At 29.7% G+C, this 18,297-nt stretch overlaps 1 protein-coding gene across 2 annotated transcripts in view; it reads right to left on the reverse strand.

Moving 5' to 3' along the window:
- Positions 1-18,297, reverse strand: part of trx (histone lysine N-methyltransferase trithorax) — a 98,406-nt gene that overhangs the window by 5,024 nt on the left and 75,085 nt on the right. For both annotated transcript variants that reach the window (XM_043045014.3, XM_043045008.3), the window contains exons 22-31: positions 15,816-15,874; positions 15,602-15,739; positions 14,198-14,356; positions 13,936-14,062; positions 10,750-10,828; positions 6,287-9,417; positions 5,430-5,750; positions 3,322-3,402; positions 3,091-3,221; positions 1,029-1,264 (exon numbers count right to left, since the gene is read on the reverse strand). In XM_043045014.3, the coding sequence (XP_042900948.2) occupies positions 1,029-1,264; positions 3,091-3,221; positions 3,322-3,402; positions 5,430-5,750; positions 6,287-9,417; positions 10,750-10,828; positions 13,936-14,062; positions 14,198-14,356; positions 15,602-15,739; positions 15,816-15,874 (4,462 nt within the window). The remainder of the gene's footprint in view (positions 1-1,028; positions 1,265-3,090; positions 3,222-3,321; positions 3,403-5,429; positions 5,751-6,286; positions 9,418-10,749; positions 10,829-13,935; positions 14,063-14,197; positions 14,357-15,601; positions 15,740-15,815; positions 15,875-18,297) is intronic.

Genomic DNA, 18,297 nt, shown 5'->3' on the forward strand with positions numbered 1-18,297 from the left:
GCTCATAGCTGTTTCTTAAACGGTTGACCCAATTTAACATTTATATGCTCTAGAACAAATGTGAAATTCTCGGTAAGATTCTTTTAAAGAATATTCTTTAGAGATGATTGTGACACAAAGTGAAAAACCCTCAAAATTGTATGTGCAAACACTTGATAACAAGATATCAATTTATATACTATTCTTCTTTAATATAATTTTTTGAACTAAGATTAATAACTAAATTACCTACCAATAAAGAATATCATAGTTTTATAGTAACTAATTAAAGAAAAAATTTAAATAAGCTCTTGCAAGAATCGTGTTATTGGGTTTTAAAATAGGGTGAATATGAATCATGATATAAGAGATTCTAACAATATAAGAGGATTCAAGTATTAAAAACAATAAAAATTCGACCAAAAAAAAAATCGAAATTTTAGAAGAGTCACAGGTATGAAACGAGATTTTAGTGTTGGCAAGAATTTCATAAATTTATTTCAGATGGTGAAAATTAATTCTTACTTTAAATTTTAGTCGGATTATAAGTTTGATTTGTGGAAGTTCGCGAATCAATGGCCTCGAGATATGTGGAATTCCGCGAAAAAAATCACATACTCTGCTCCTAGTTTCTAGACCTAGAGGGATGATACGCAAAACCCGGAATTCCGGGGTACTTCCGAAATGTAATCACCCCTGATTCTCCAAAGTACACCATTCTTATCAACAAAGAGCACTTGAAGCTTTGAAGAAAAGAAAGATAAAGGGTGGGACAGGTAACGAACTGCAGATCAATATGTAAAATTAGCTGGAAGTACAGGCTGTTGTCTTTTACGAAGAGGGTATAAAAAATTTCTAAAGAAGCAACTGGAAGGATCAAAACAATTTCGATTTTCACACTGATTTTTCTTCTGAAACTGATCATAGCTTAAAAAAACAACTCTTTATTGTAAAAATTCACAACTGAATTATCATGAAGATTTATTTTTTCAGCAACGCAATTTTATAAAATAAATAAATATTTTCTAAAGAATTTATAGTTTACTTACCGAAAAACACCAACAGTTTCCCTAGCTACTGACTTTAAGCTTTTAAATCGCATTGCGATTGGAATATCTATATTGGTTGCTCTTCTGGAAGATTTTTGAGTTCCTTCATCTTCCTCCTCAGGTGGTACGAACATAGGTCTACTACGATGCTCTGATGCCAAGAAATTAAACATATCATAATCTGACCTAAGTTTTAAGCATTCACTTCTAGCACAGCCTGTTGGGTTTTCTGGAACCTAAAACAAGTTTTAAGATTATAAGTAAATTTAAAATTTCAAAACTAATTTAGAAAGAAAAATTATTTAATATGGAATTTTTCAGTTAACTAGAAAAACAAACACATCTTTATTAATTTTAAAGAAACACAAATATTAAAAAGTAAATAATTCTTTCTTAAAAGTGAAACATTGTTCACCTTTTTCATTATGGTTTAATGTATTAAAAATGCTTTATTACTGTAACTAATCCTTGTCACCCCCCTAGCGGTGGGCGTTAGAACTACACAACTATTAAAATAAGATGAAGCATTAATGAAGTAAAAATATTAAAAAACAGGTGCTATCCAATCATTTAGTTTTAGTACTATAATAACAATATCCGTGGTATATCTGCACCTCAAGTCTAAAATCTGGTGGATATTAACATCAAAATAAGATTTTTTAAAAAAAAAAAAATCTATCTGAACACACAATTAAAAAGTGAATGTAAACTCTTTGAATTTTTTGTTAAGAGAATGATTTTATTCCAAAAATGGCTTAAACATCACACATTTTTAAAAGTCCCTGACAGGAAAAACAACATATATAAACTACAGGGTTGCCGCAGAAAAAAATGAACAAAATGGTTGCTTTTAGTAGCCTAAAACATGAAAATAGTAGCCAAAAACTAGGAAAATAGTTGCCTAAATAAGAACAAAAATTCATCAAAAATATGACTAAAGTTTTGTTAATGACTTAATTGTCATATACCATGATCCATTCAGTCAAGTTGGTGGCAAATATGATAATTTTTATATAAATGTAAATGTTTATATATATATATATATATATGAAGTGATTACTCAAATTTGAAATTCACGCATCGTAATATCGTATTAAATGTATTATTATTATTTGTTTAAAAATCACGCGGAATTTTGTAGCAATAATCATTGAAAAGGCGATCGAGAAATTAAATAGACTTACAACGGAGCCTGTGCAGATTGAACGAATTAAAAAGTGAGAGCTCAAATTTGCAATTCAAAATTTTCAATATTTCTTATTTTTTAAGAAAAAAAAAGTTCAGTGTGTTCAGAAACTATCTTGTGGGGTGCAGATTTTCCACCCAATTTATGCTTAAAGAAACATCACTAGGGGTACAGAAAAGTCTCCGAATAGTCTCCTTTTCCTGAAAACAGTTATTTTTGTCGTCTGTGGCAACCCTGAAACTAGGAAGAATATCAAAGTAAAAAAGTCATTTTTTAGAATATTTTTTTGTATAAACATATATATTTTTAAAAAGATAGTTTTGCTAACTTCTTTTAATAGTTTGGTCGGTTTCAAAACTATAGTTTGAAATTTTTTATTTATTAAGTTCAAGTAAAAAAAGCAGTATCAGATCTTTATTAGTGAATATATTGAATAAAAGAAAAACTACATTAAAATAAGTTTTCAATTCCTAAAGAGATGTTTGCTTTAGAATTAGATATTTCCTTCATAAATATAACACTTCCCTGACTGAACTAATTGTGCCTGAGTCTAAACTAGCCACTATAAATTTTTTAACAGCTACAACTAATTATTGCCAAACAGGGTGATTTCTGTGATCGATTGGAAAGGTGTTAAAATTAACAGTTTGAAGTAAATACAGTGCACATACTCTTTATGCACAGAAATTGTTTTTGTAAAAAGAAGTTCAATGGGAGGAAAATTATAAAAATTAATACCATTACTAAAGTATGCAAGCACAATAGTAATGATAGTACAATAGTAATGATAGTACAATAAACAAAATTATAGGAAAAATAAACTAACCGACATTTTAAAGTTTAGGGAAGAAAAAAGCATACTTGGGTAAAACTTACTTCAAATTGATCTTTTGTTGGTCGGTGGAAGAGGAACTCATAATCCGGACACTGTTTTGCACCTGGTAGTTGCTCCAAGAGATATAAGAGAGCGGAGTTATCTAATCCCATTAAATGAAATCCATTTATATCTATAGATATAATATAAAAATATTTTTATTAGTTTAAATGTCACAATACCACATCATATAAATTTATCTGAAATACTTAAAATATAAAATGTTTTCTAACCTTCAGGAGAAACTGTTTTGTGGTCCATATGAGCTGCAATGCGAGCATCTTGAAGTTCTTCATAAACCCTCTCCCAAGCATCTACAGCAACAAACATAATATTTGTAAGTCATATTATTTCATATAATTAAAGAAATAATTATGGAAATATTCATGAAGTAACTCAAGTAAGATAATTATCCCTCTTTTTTTAACCCAAAGAACAAATAAGTTTTGAGCAGAAAAAATTTAATACTAATTAAGAAATTTAGAGTGAAAAAAAAATTCAAGTTTCTTGTGTGGATAATCTGAAATCAAAATGGATGCAAGGCAGAGTTTAATTGCATAAAAGCCAGAATTGATTAAACCGAGCTTGGTGAAAAAAAAAAACCTGGACAAAAAGACGGAAAATTCACTGGAGTATTTAAGGTCATGGAACTCTCATACACCTAAAGAAAGTGAACCTCTTGAGAGACTTAAAAAATAAAATGCATGGAAAAATCTGTTTTTTTTTTTTTTTTTTTTTTTTTTTAAATTCAATTTATTTCTCAAAAAGTTTTTAGTAACTAAAATAAACAAATTTCTTTTTTTTTTTTAATGTTTATTTAACAAAGATAAATAAATTATTTTTTCTTATTATACACATTTACAAATAGTTCTCACTTAATTTCAGAAATAAAATTCCCTGAACTTTCTACTCAAATTCTAGATCATATATTTTATCACGGTAATTGGACGGCCGACCCAATATTCCGGATTTACAACTACTAATATTCAACTCCGTAGCCTTGTAATTTTGAACAGCATCCAGAAGACAAGGGAAGTCCTAGATCAAGCAATGGGAGATATTTGCCTTCATGAAGGACATTTTGATGGAACTAACACGCATTTTTGTTACATGGTGGAGAAAACCACGAAAACCTCTCACTGTTAGCCTGACGTCAAGGGGACTCTAACCCATGATCCATCTACCACTGAGGATATCTAAGCCAGCACTGTGGGCGGTGCAATCGTATTGATCAACCATTGCTGGGATATAAACCCGGTTCACCTGATTGGAAGACAAACGCTCTTTCCCCTGAACCACCACAGCTCTAGATCATATATTTCATTTTATAACCAACGTTGAACAGCCAACCCAATTTTTGATTTACGACTACCACTGTTCAACTTCGTAGCTTCGTAATTTTTAAACCAATCCAGTAGACAAGGCAACTTTTAGATCAAGTATTGGGAGAAATTTGCTTTCGTGAAGGACTCTTTGGTGGAACTAACCCGCATTTGCAATACACGGAGAGGTAAATGTCGAAAACCTCCCACCAATTTTTTGAAATAACATTTTAAAATCCCGATATTTTTAATACGAAATCATTACAACTTGTGAATCTCGAATCACATTATTATTATATTCTGGCATTATTATTATAGATTTCCAAATGATTTTCAAAATTCCTAATTTTTAATTTCATATTACAAAACTTGGTATCAGAAATTTGAAGACAGTGCGCAGGTAAGGAAAAATAGGATTTTTCTTCAACAATTGTTGAAAACAAAGTGGAGAATGTGAAAAAAACAACGCTTAAGTTCCATTCTGAGATAATTTTTTTTTTTAAACACAAATATTGAACTACAAAAACATGTCAAATCGTAGTTAAAAAGCTAAAAATATAGTATGCACTAAAAAATTATTTTTTTGCCAATAGCGACCATATTTCAAAGAAAGCCCTGAACATGCATAAAAGAATATGATAAATGAATTCTTAACAAGTATTTGGAAGAAAAAGCGTGATATATTAGCAATGGAATAAATTATTGAAAAAAAAAAAAAAAAAAAAAAGCATTTTATGAGTAAAAACAAAATAATTTCCCCCCAAAACTTATGAGGTAACATAATTTAGAAGTATATGTTATTGTATTCTATACTGAAAAAGAAGGAAATAATTGCATAAGCTCAAAATTGTACTTAACTTCCCTAACCTTCCACATACTGAATAATACATGAATAAACCAGCTTTTATGAAAAAAATAACCAACTTAAAGTTTGAAAAAAGGCAGAACTACATGCACTGCAGATTAACTAAAGACTGTTTATGTTATAAGACTAATGTTAGTTACTATAAAAATCAAACCTCGAATATTCTTTGATTGAACTTTAAAACCATCTTCACTTGTTATTTCATACATAAGGTAAGGTTTGTCAGGAGAGGGGCTTTTTCTTTTCTCCCTTCTTTCTATTTCTTGCATATGTAACTTGAGCAGTGGGGAGTCGTCATCAGATTCCTCATTGTACGAGTAAACATCAGAATCTTCCTCTGGCAGATGAGCACCTGATTTTTGAGGCTCAGCAGGGGTATTTAATGGGAGGGACAAATTTGGTTCAATGGGAATATCTGAGTGAAGTGGTAAGTTTGTTTCAACAGGTACATCAAGTGAAGAGTTTGAAATCTCATCTAAAAAATAATTAAAATGAAGAGTATAAGATATGATATAATAGAAATTTATGTACACAAAAGCAAAATATATTTGTTTACTATTACTTTAATCCTTCAGAATTATGAAATATAGTGCAAAGGGAAAATGAATCTTTGGAAAAATTCAACGAGACATTTTGAATAAAGTGCAAGTTTTTGCTACAAATAGTTAAGCAAGATAATTAGATTTTAAATTACAAGTTTATGTGCCATTAAACTCAAACTTATTTAATATTTAGAAGTTAAGAAATTATACAAGATTGAGAGAAATCTCCTTATTTAATTAAGTGAAATAAAAATGCTTTCACAATTATGTAGAAGCAAATTTTTGAATATGATATGATAAAAGAAATTGTTTTAGATTAAATTTTCAGCTCCAAAATTTTTTATAAAAGCATTTAAAAGTATCCCTAAAATCAGTAAAAAGTTGGATAATTGTACAATACCGTTAGTTAATCAGAATAGTGTTCAAATGTAATAAGTCAATGAAACATTTGTCTTTAATTTTAACTTACTTTTCACTGGTACTGGATTTGGTTCATCTTTTGCAACTGGAGCAACCAAAAATGGCATAAAAGCTTGTTTCAAAGCAGCAATATTGAATTGGATGCTTTTAGGCTTCTTTTCAGGTTTCACATTTCCATTCAAGACAGGATTTTTTCTTTTCATCTGTTCAGCTTTCCGAGCTGCTACTTTCCGAGTATGGGCAAAGCGTGTTTTCTTCTCGGCTGCAACATTTGATGATGAATGCGATGAAGATGCATTATGTTTTGATTTTTCAGATGACATATTTAACATCTGTTCAGCAGCTTTTTTTAGAATTTCCATAATATTGCTGTTGGATGAAATATTGTTGACACAATTTTGATCACTGAAAGATTTTTCTGACACAGGAGACGACCTTTCACTGAAATCCGAAGTGCCCGGTGAAGATGCATGAGGTGTCATACTAGGCATTATCACTTTGGCTAAGCTAGGAGCCTGGCTTGATATTGGTCTCACAATGTTGGAGGGTTGTTTTTTGGTGCTTGCACAATTATTTATATTAAAGTTTTGAGGTGTAACAGCAGGCTCTAAATGAGGAGGAGCTTCTGACTGTTGAAGATTATTTTGCTCCTGGAAGACATTTTGTGGTAAAGAGCTGGTTACAGTTTGAGAATTAGAATCAAAAGAAATTGGGTTAACTACTTGATGATATTCTGGTTGTTGAACAAATGTATTAAAAGAACAATTCTGAGTTTGCTCCATAGGAACCTGGATAATATAGTTTGAAGCTTGAGGAGCAGATAATTGATGGGTTAAGGGCTCTTCCACAAACATAACTTGATTTTGAGGTATATTGATAGACTGCTGAGGAAACACTAGTTGGTTAATCGAAGGGGTTTGGTAAGAACTCTGAAGTGATATCTGTTGTACATTAACACTCGAAAGATGAATTTCAGAAGTTTGTTGTAACTGAAGAGGATTATGAATTAAATTAAAACTCAAATCTTGCTGAGGATACATGGGTAAGATTTGATCTGGTACATTGACCGCTATTGACATAGTCTCATTATTTGTTATCGTAATGGAACCAACATAAGAAAGCTGAGAACTTTGTGTCATTTCTATTGGGGTTTGCACAAAACTATTTGGAGGAATAGTTATTTGTCTATACATAGGAGTAGGTGGATGTACTGTGTTATGGGTGGATGGAGAAGGAATTATTAAAGTATTACAGGGCAATTGCATTATGGTAGAAGCTGAATTGTTGCATACAGCAGTGTTTCCATATGAGCAATTATAAGAATTTGATATACTTTCAGTAGCTATTGCTGCATTATTTACCGAAATATTTGATATGATTCCTTGTGAAGTTAAAGAATTCTGATTAATATTTATAGGAATTTGAATATTTTGCTGAATTGTAGCAGATACTAAAGTATTTTGGGGCACCATAGATTTAGACTGGTAGGGTATATCATGAGTTGCTAAGTTTTGCTGACTGATTCCATAATTAGAATTTGAGGGTATAATGGTGGAGGATTTGGGAACAGGGTAATCATCTTGCATAACAGCCATATCCAATTTTGAAACCACTTTTTGTTCCACCCTGTGCTGCATAGATCCTTTAATATGACCATTATCAGTTAATTGGCCATCGAATGTTTTAAACAGAGGATCTGCTGGTTTATTGATAGTGTCTTGATTATTATCACAGGCAGGAATTATACAATGATTAGAATCAGAACTATTTTCTTTCTTCTGAATATCACAGTGATTTGGTACTTTGTGATTGAGATATGATTGATGCATGCTGTCATTAGATGAGCTAGAATCTGATTCTTCTCCAGAAGAGGAAGAATCTATAACAAAATTGCAGGCATCAAAATGTTTTTTAAAGCTTTCACTTGTACGGTAAATTCTCTTACATTTATTGCATTTTAAAGGTTCTGTTTCCTGGCATACACCATTTAAACAATTAGAAATAATATTACTATTTTGAACACTGTGATTAGAATTTAAAAAGCTGGTTTGCCAATCTGGTTGTGAATCTTTTTTATATGTAGTATTTCCAGCTCTTCTGCATTCTTCTAGCCTTTGAAGCATTGAATTGTGTTTTACTGGTTTTTCTTTTTGAGCTATTTCTATTTTATTATTTAAAATATCAGGCATAAAAGATCTACCTGATTGTTTTAAATTATCATCATTGGAGCTGTAACCTGAGCTTTCTGCCTTGCCTGAGTTATCTTTAACTTCTACACTAAACACAGGCAATACTGTTTCATTTACAGAATCTAATGGAATAATTGAATCCAAAAATGCTCTTTTTTTACTGGACTTATCAAAATCATCTTCATAATTATCAAGTAAATCTTTACAATTTTCTTTGGCACATGAATGATTAGAAATTAGTTCTTCTTTATTTGCCTTAGACCTGAATCTTTCATCTAAAGACAAGCTCCTTAAGCGTTTTTTAAACTTTTTATGTCCATTCTTTTTCACAAACTCTTGAAGCAGCTCATGATTAATATGCAGTTTATCATCACAAAGAATATCAGAATTAGATTTAATTTTAAAAAGACTAGTATAAAAATCTAAATAGTCATTTTTATTAATATAATCTATATCACAATCTTTCAAAGTTTTATTTTTAATTTTACTAGCCAACTCATTTATTATTTTATTATAATTACTGTCCATATCACAGATATCTTTTTTCATTTCCTCATTAATTAAATTATTATTAAACCTAAAACCATTTAAAGTCTTTTCTTTCTTATTTTCAAGTAATGGACCCAAGCATTTTGATAAATCATATTCTTTTAATTCATGCAGATTTCTTAACTTCTTTTCTTTTTTGGCTACTTTCTTTGTAATGTAATTTAAAAGTTTTTTCACATCATTACTTTCTACATCAAAATTATCACATTCAATTCTAGATGATTTTCCATCATGAAACACAGTGACTTTTTCAAAATTTGATTTATTTGAAGAATTTAAAGCTATTTTTTTATCAGAACTTTTTGAAGTTCCTATCGAATGAACTATAGTGGTATTTGGCACAAACAATGGAGGACATTTTTCAGGACGCTTTTCAAATATTCTGCAAGTGTATTTCACTCTAACTCGAGGATTTTTTGTACTCCAAAATAATTTTGTGCACCTATAAGATATAAACATAGATCAGTTTTCTTTACAGTTTCCAATACAATATTTAATGTTAAAAACCATTCTTCAAAAATTATTTAACTTTTTTAACAGCATGCTTATTAATAATGAAATTTTATTGGGCACAGGATTTTTTAAAAATTCTGTTTGATAAAACACTGATTTAAAGCATTTTGATTAAATAATTTGCCTTTTTGGAGCATGGGTGCAAGTTTGATAAAAGGCCAAGACTGAAAATTTTTTGACTGAAATACCTAACATACACGATACCCCCTCGACATATGCAAACTATCTAAGAAAGCTTTACCATAATACATCAAGTTTAAATACTGCACAAAAAATATTTATTCATCTGTCTTTTGATAAAATAACAACAGGACATAAGAAAGTAGACCAATAACGTAGACCTAAAAAATATTTTTATGGACAGAAAAAAAAAATTCTGATTTCCGTCTTCGAGTCAGTCTTGTTTCCGTCTTACTTCCGTCCGCGGACATTTTCAAAAGACGGAAATCCGTCCTGGGGACGGAAGACTTGCACCCATGTTTTGGAGAAAAAAAAAATTGCAACAAAAATCAGATTTATAAAATACACATTGCCAAATACAAGTAATTAGGATAGTAATTTAGTTAGATCAATAACTGTTTATGACGTTAGTGTCATGGAATTTTTTTTTATAAACATCGGTAAAGACATGCAGTAGAATAAGGAAAAAATAAATTTAATTTAAAAACCAAGCATTTTCTTAGGCAGCTAGTATAGTGTCTTTCTTCAAAGTTCTCACAATATATTGTAATGGGTTTATTAAGCAAAAAGATTTTATCTATGTAATATAATTTCAATAAAGAATAAATTTTTTACTAGACTGGTTAACTTATTTTCAAAAATTAAAGTATTTTCTTATAAGAACACTGAGCAAGTAGAGTAATACATTATAGAAAGAAAAACACTTGTCAAAATTAAAGTAACATAAAACTTCAATGCAAATAATTTATTTTCTTAGATAATTATATCTGAATTTTTTAAGAAAATAAGGAAAAATTGAATTTTTTAAGACTGAGACGTATTATTTCTTTAGCTGTGTAATAGAAAGATTTCAGAGTTGTTTCAAATTTTTTTACAATATATTAATTTAAAAATTGATATTTAAAACATTCAAAAAATACTATATATATATATATATATAATTAATACAATTCTATAATGATGCACAATTTATAATAAAATAACAGAATTAAAAACTTACATGCTTTGATAAAATTTATCTTAATTTAAGCAAAAAGTAATTAACAAAAATAGATAAAAAAAAATGAGGAAAGTTATTTACTCAAAATCCACAGGTATCAGAACATTAGGTCCATTTGATAATGGTGTCAGACGACCTAAATTTGACACAGTTAAAGAACCTAAATAAAGAACATGTATAAATTATGTAATACATTAAATAGCATACATTAAAAGCAAAGATTTCTGAAATTATGTAAAAGCAAATTTTTTTCAGTCTTGTTATTTTAACCCTAATACACAATTATTATAAACAGTTTACATTTTAAAAATTTATTAATCTTATTCCTGTTTATACCAGTGTATGAAAAAGTTGCAGAAAAAAAAATAGCTAATTATTTTCGTTTCTATTGATAAGTTATTAAAGGGGAAAAATTAATAATGTACCCCCCCCAAAGGAAGATTTACAGTAAAATAGTTTTAAATATAAAAAGAAATTATTCTTTTGCAATGCATACATTGGCTCGAATTCTGTAAATTTATTGCTTTTATTTTTATTTATTCAAGATAAACAAGTTGTATAAAAATATATAGCATAGAATTTCTTTTCCTATAGCCTATAAGACATTAAAGTGGGAAAAAATTAATATAAATAATGTTTAATTTTTTCTCTGAAGATAAAGATTTATTAAATATTTTAAGATGTAAAAAAAAAAAAAATATTTTGGCCTTTTACCTTACACCATATAAAAAATTGAAGGAACATCGAGCAATTCGGCAAAAAAAAAAAAAATTGGTTTTGTCTCACAACATAGTTTTTATCATACCATTCTACATTTTTTTGTTTGTAGTAAGTTACTCACATTACTTTATAACAAACATTTTAAAAAAGTTTTTGAATAATTGTAAGATCAATACCTAAATAAAAAAAAAATATTAATAAAAAGTTTGTTGCAAACATATCAAAAAATATTATTTTGCTTCATAAATTTTTAAAGAAACTAAAGAACACAAAGAATTGAAAATTTGTTTCACTAATAAACATATAGATATTTACCAATTTTAATCATACAAGGTGTGACTATAAAACAACGAAACTAATCGCTTATAAACTAAACAAGAGCCAAATGTGAATGAGAGATAGCTATGTAGTATAAATCCTTCTCTTTCAAATGCGCTTCTCCAGTATCTGTAAACAATAGTTTGGCCGTGGCCTTCATTTTTATAAGAAACATTTTTTTTTTGGTCGGAAAATAAGTGGCCAGAGTGTAATATTTGAGCAATGAATCAATCAATCACAAAATTTCACATGAAAAAAAAAAGGCAATGAAACATTACAAAAAGTGTATAACAATTTATATTTATCACTTGTTAAAATTTTTCAGTGGTTTAAGCATTTTCAAGATAGCAGAGAAGACCATCCTTTCAAACAAAATTTGGAGGAAGCAATAGAAAAAGTGGTAATCAGAATCGCTCTGAGTGTCAGAAGGTCAAACTCTTAATAAACTTAATAATACTATCTTGAAGCCCTTGCTGAACTTCAGAGAAAGAATAAGACGAAAAACAAATCAAACTAAGAAAAAAAAGATGAAGTTCTCCAAGAAGACAACAAGGCAGCTCATTCTGTATTGCCTGTCAAGACGTTTCTAGCTAAATACAACATCCCAGTTTTAGACCATCCATTCGAATTGCCTGACCTTGCAACAAGAGAGTTTTATCTGTTTCCCTCGGTCAAATTTGCAAATTTGAAAGGAACAAGAATTCAGTCCATTGAAGTTGTAAAAGAAAAAACAGCACACATCATGAAGGTGCTTACAGAAGAAGACTCCGGACACTGTTTCGAACAATGGAAAATTACCAAGGAATGTAGTAGGGATAGAGGAGAGGTGTATATTAAAAGTAATAATAACTAAAAACGTTTAAATAAAAATATAATGCTTTACGGCAACAGTCTCATTATTTAACAGGGTGCACAGCCAAATTATTCAACAAAATATAAGCACCTTTTAAGGGGTCACAGTACCCAAAAAATGACGAAAATACCAAAAAAATTTTTATTGCTTATAATAAAACTTCAAAGTATTTCAAATGTACAGAAAAAAATTCATCTCTCTATCTACATTTTTAAAAAAGTTATGAATGATTTTAAATTGTTCTAATACAGAAACTTGCACAGCAGTCTGACTTTAAAGTGCTTTTTCGCATAGATGATAATTTTGTGGCTTAATCTTAATTAAATCCCTAAGGAATTTTTTCTATTTAAGATAAAGCTTTGAAGTAAACTTTTTTATTTTGAGGATAATACACTTATTTCAACTGTGCATGGAATAAGCATTTTATGAGGTATTACAATTTTTACGGCATGTTATATATACCTAACAGGAATTTTTACACTTTTTTTCCTACTTTTTTACAAAATAATCTATAAAAAATATTCTAATTGAAATATCAACAAATGAATGCACAAAATTATTAAGATAAATATTGTAAGCACTATGAAAAAAACATTTTTTGAAAATATGTTAAAATAAAAAAGCCTTAGGGATTTAAAAATTTAGAATTTTTTCAAATTTTTTTAAAATTTTAAAAAAATTAAACAGTTTAATTACTTTTTGAAGATAAATTATTGATTATAACTTAAATGAGCATGTAAAGCATCCTCAAAATGAATGATTATACCTTTATTTTAAAAAATCATTGCAAAGGTACTGTGACCCCTTAAGCACTTAAAAAATATCATAATTAGGGAGGGTTGGGAAAGTTTTTGACAATCGAAGATTTTATCTTGTTTTAACAGTCATGTCAAAAAAAAAAAAAAAAAAAAAAAAAAAAAAAAAAAAAAAAACCTTTTGGCATTGTTTGGCATGAAATTTTGAATCATGTAAAACGAATGGCGTTTTCATACGCTACAGACAGATTATAGGCCGAAACAGCTTGGGGTTGAATTAATTATGAAAACGTTGAATAGAACAATGTGAACTTTGTCTTTTTGTATAATTCGAAGCAAAAATCAACATAGTAAAGGAAAAATCTCATTTTGAAAAAAGGGAAAATTAAGCACTTTTTAAAAACACCCAATTAAAATAAGCTCCTTAAAGGGCTTTTAAAAAACGAAAATAAGCACCTTTAAGCACTTTTTAAAAACGCTACACACCCTGTTTGATAGCCACACCAATTAGACTAAAACTACCATTTTCAATCATATATTACAAAATTTAATTTAACGCTACTAATTACAGATATTTACCGATTTTAACACATATACATAACATAATTGACACATAATTACCAATTTTAATCTTCAAAGAATCTTTGTCCATAGGATTCTCCCACTCATTTTTAACCCACTTAGGAGAAATGCTGATCTGATTAACAAAAATTTTCTCATTGGTAATAAAATCATCTTCATTTACTACCTAAATAATCAGAATCATGAATTCATTACAAGTCAAGAAATTTAGAACAAATTATTTTCTAAAATATAACACAAAAATAGTTCAAACTTAAAAATGTTTCAAAATGAAGTCAAATGCAAAAGACCAGTAATTTACCCTTTCATCAACATTATCTTTATGAACAGCACAGAATATCTTTTTATCTTCTTGTAAAACTGCTTCGTCTTTTCGAGCACAGTAAAAATGATAATTGGCAGGGCAACCTCTTACACAACATCCTACTGTAGCTCCAACTTGATTACAAAATTCACAAGGCTACAAATACATTCAAAAAGAGTTATTTTTTATTTATTTTTTAAACTATTAAATCACAAAATACTTATTAGAGGTTCTCGAAACTAGCATTAATGTAAAAAAAATAATTCGCCATTTATTTATTTTTTGATTTACAGTTTCATGTTTTAGTTCGTGCTATTGTCATAAAATAACATATCATCGAAATAGATAACATTACAGTATTTGTAATGCAAATTTTTTAAAAATAATTTTAATATTTTTTAAACAAAAAATCAAATAGCGACATTTAAATAAATCAATGAAAATGTGCGTTTACTAGTAACACCTTTAAGTCAATGGCTGATAAACCAGGATGATCACCAAAAGGATCAACATTTTGCAAAAAAGAGGGAATAAAATTTCCAAACAAGTCAACAGATCAAATCAAACAGAACCAATTTCCAAACAAGTATGATCAATAAATTTATTATGCCCTTTTAAAAGAAAGCTACACACATTGTGAATGCATCCTTTTATACTAATGGATGGATGCCATGCTTCATGCGGAATTCTTTATGTCACTTTTGATTTTCAAAGTGAAGATTTAGAGGATCATGTCACAATTCCTTCCTCCAAAGAGGATTTAAGAAGTTTCGCATTTTATGTATGACAACATCAAAAGAAATTTTAGACGAATCAAATGATTAAATATCAGTTGTTATATCAGAATGATGCCGACCAGGTGGCCGAGTGGTTAGCGTGTCTGACTGCGGAGCCATTGGCTACGGGTTCGAATACTGCTCAAGGCATGGATGTTTCTTTCCCTCTCTATGTCCTTTCTCCTTTGTGAGAATGTGACCCGCCCTATAAACGGGTTTGTGGTTGTGTGACGTGGGCAATGCTGCTCCACCGCCGCGGCTTTGCTACAGGTGCCCACTGGGTAACGAGAAGAGAGTAGGAGTTCTGGCTTTTCTGTGGCCAATGGGACAAAATCCAAGTGCCCGTCATTAAAAAAAGTAACAAAAATATTAGAATGAACGGTTCAGTGCTTATGTTCTAATGGCTGTTAAAAAAATATTGCATCAATTGAATAGCAAGAGAGCATTATAGTGGAAGGATTTTAGTAAAGAGAGTCACTCATATAAGCCTTAAAAAAAACTTCTTGAGAAGGCCAAGGCTCACCCCAGCTGTTGAGTCAATGTAAAAGAATAACTAAAGAGCATAGACTGTATTTATAAAATGCTGTGAATTTAGTAGGAGAAGCTTAGAAAATGGATCTTTTACCATTAATTTTCCCCTGGAGATTGCAGGATAAACATTACGAAGAGAACCATCGGGTTGTTGAAACACTTCAGCAGACCACATAGCACAGTTTAGATGAATCCAATCATCCTGCCCACAGTACAACAATCGTCCACATTTCTAAAATTAAAGATCCATTATTACATGAACAGAATTAAGTAGGATGATTTAAAGAATATTTCAAAATTATACTCACTTTAGGATTACTATCTCCAGCATACCCACAAAGAACACAGAATCTAGCATCAGGCAAAACTGGATAAATACAAAAAAAAAAAAAAAAAACAATGAAATTTATTAAAGAATATTACTTATATTTATAATAGTTTTAGTTAATTTTAACTACTAAAAAATTTTGACCTATTTTTAAAAAATTAGCTACAAATAGATATATATATAGCAAGTGCCAAGGTGGCTACAAACATTTAGAAAATTTTCCTGTTGTTTCCCCCGATTTTCGTTACTGTGGGCATAATTTCTATTTAAGTTACCAGGTCTCATAACAATATTTCATGAACAATCTTATTAAAAGATAATCTCAAAAATTTGGGAACCTTTTTTTCAACTTATAGCAAGAAAAAAGATGAGCTAAAGCAATTTTAAATTAGTGGGCAAGATGCGACAATTCACACATCTTAATATTATGCTATTGAAAAAAAATCAATTTTAAAAACCCTGCAGAAATATGCAGCAAATAATATCTGTAAAAGGAATGAAAAGCCATGTAGATTTATGCTGTAACTGTTGAAAGTGAAGGGTACCAAAAGGTGATTAATTGACCAAGAACTTTCATCTCATAAATGAGTGATCATAATAATACATTTATTTGGTTTTCCTCGTTGTAAATTATAGACTTTATCTGTCATATTAAATCTCTTGACAGGCTCAGACACAAAAAAAATTCTACTGAACTTGGGAGGCGCAGTTCTTAAAAACTGAGCCAAACTTGTCTCGACACATTATTTTACCCACACTATTAATTCATATACAACCTTAACAAGCATAGGTTCAGTGGCGTACGCAAGGGAGGGGTATAAACACCCCTCTTGAGCTCAGACAAAATGGCAAAAATAAAAATTTTAGTAGAAATTATGCCAGCTATTATTTTTTAAGACTATATATTTTTATTTGCCTAATGCCTACTTTTTTTCTCACAGTATTTCTCAGAATACTGAAAAAACATTTACTATAATAGGGTTGTACTTCTAAAACCAAATTCACGTCACGTGATACTGTTGCGGACTGGTTCCTTTCTGTCCTACCAGTATAGTTTGTGAGACTGGCTGTCATTCGCGAAGTTTTTACGCGATGATTCTGGAATCCTAGACGTTTTGTCGTCCTTGAGACGATTCGAGAATTTTGTAGCATGCGGTGAAAAATTATAAGGAGGTACTGTATCCAATACAAAGCACTCCGTATGTTTGTGTTCAAGTTCACAGTGGAGTTAGTTAGTCAGATTAAGAGTTATCTCTGCCGCTTGTCTATAAATCTGTTTTGATTTATCTCAACAAAAAGTTAATTCAATCGCCGAACCCGTCGTCGCCACTATTTCGACTAGTGAAGAAATCAGTAACAATACCATTGGAGATACTGTGTTCGTTGAAGTTATTCATTCCTGCTCGAGCAAATATATATATATATGTAACATACGAGACTACAGCCTCTTTGTTAGTACGCCAGATGTCGCTCTCCTTAACGAAAAGCAACGAACTTTCTCGATGAAAATGAAGAGTTAGTCAGTTGATATTGTTTCTAGAGGAAACTGGTAACCTTAGTGGTTAAGATTCTGAGTGAATCTGTTATTCATTAATTAATGTTTGTTTCTAAGTGAAACTGGTTGTTTTTAGGTAAAACTTGGAACCTGTGTGGTTCGAACCTAATTGCTTAAGAGTCTATGTGACTCATGTTATTATTGAAGAATAAATATTATTGTTATTGATCATATGGTTGATTGAATTAGTTGATGATAACCAACATCATCACATTATGGTGTAGTTTGAAGTAACTCGGCATATATACCTGACATATATATATATTTGCTGTTCTTGGATCTTTAGGATGTCAAAACTCAAGAATTTAACAATTTTTAATTATTTTGAGAAAAAAATCGCGACCTGAAATTAGTGAGGTGACAGCATTTAGTACCAATGTAAGTTTTTCTGTTGTACAGAAATGTGATATTTCCGTTGAAGAAAACGTTTCTAGCATAACAAAATCTGATGAATGTGAAAGTGGCCCTCAAAGTGTTACTTCCCACCCATATGACATTGGACTTTTTTTAGATGATATTACATTATGTTCTTAAACTTAAAAAATCGAATCAAAATTTAACTAAACAATGTTGTCTAAATAAAAAGTCAAAATTGTCTAGCTGTCTAAATTAGGGAAATAATAGTGCTTTATTACAGACTCTAATTTCTTTCAGTAGTTTCAGAAAATTATGAACACCCCCCTTGAAAAAATTCTGCGTACGCCACTGCATAGGTTCTAGTAATATTGTTGAAAAAGTTAATTTATGCAAAGTTGTGTTGAGGAACTACTGCAATTGTAATTAAAAATGTTTATGTCTTTTTAATAATTATAAATTTTTTTAAACAATATTTGATTTCTTTCAAAATTGTAATTTTCACAATGTTCAACTACAGTTTACAAAAGCTAAATGCAAAACTTTTGATTTA

The sequence above is a fragment of the Parasteatoda tepidariorum genome, chromosome 3, assembly GCF_982258835.1.
Source record: "Parasteatoda tepidariorum strain Cologne lab strain chromosome 3, Ptep-v5.0, whole genome shotgun sequence".
NCBI classification, from domain to species: Eukaryota; Metazoa; Arthropoda; class Arachnida; order Araneae; family Theridiidae; genus Parasteatoda; species Parasteatoda tepidariorum.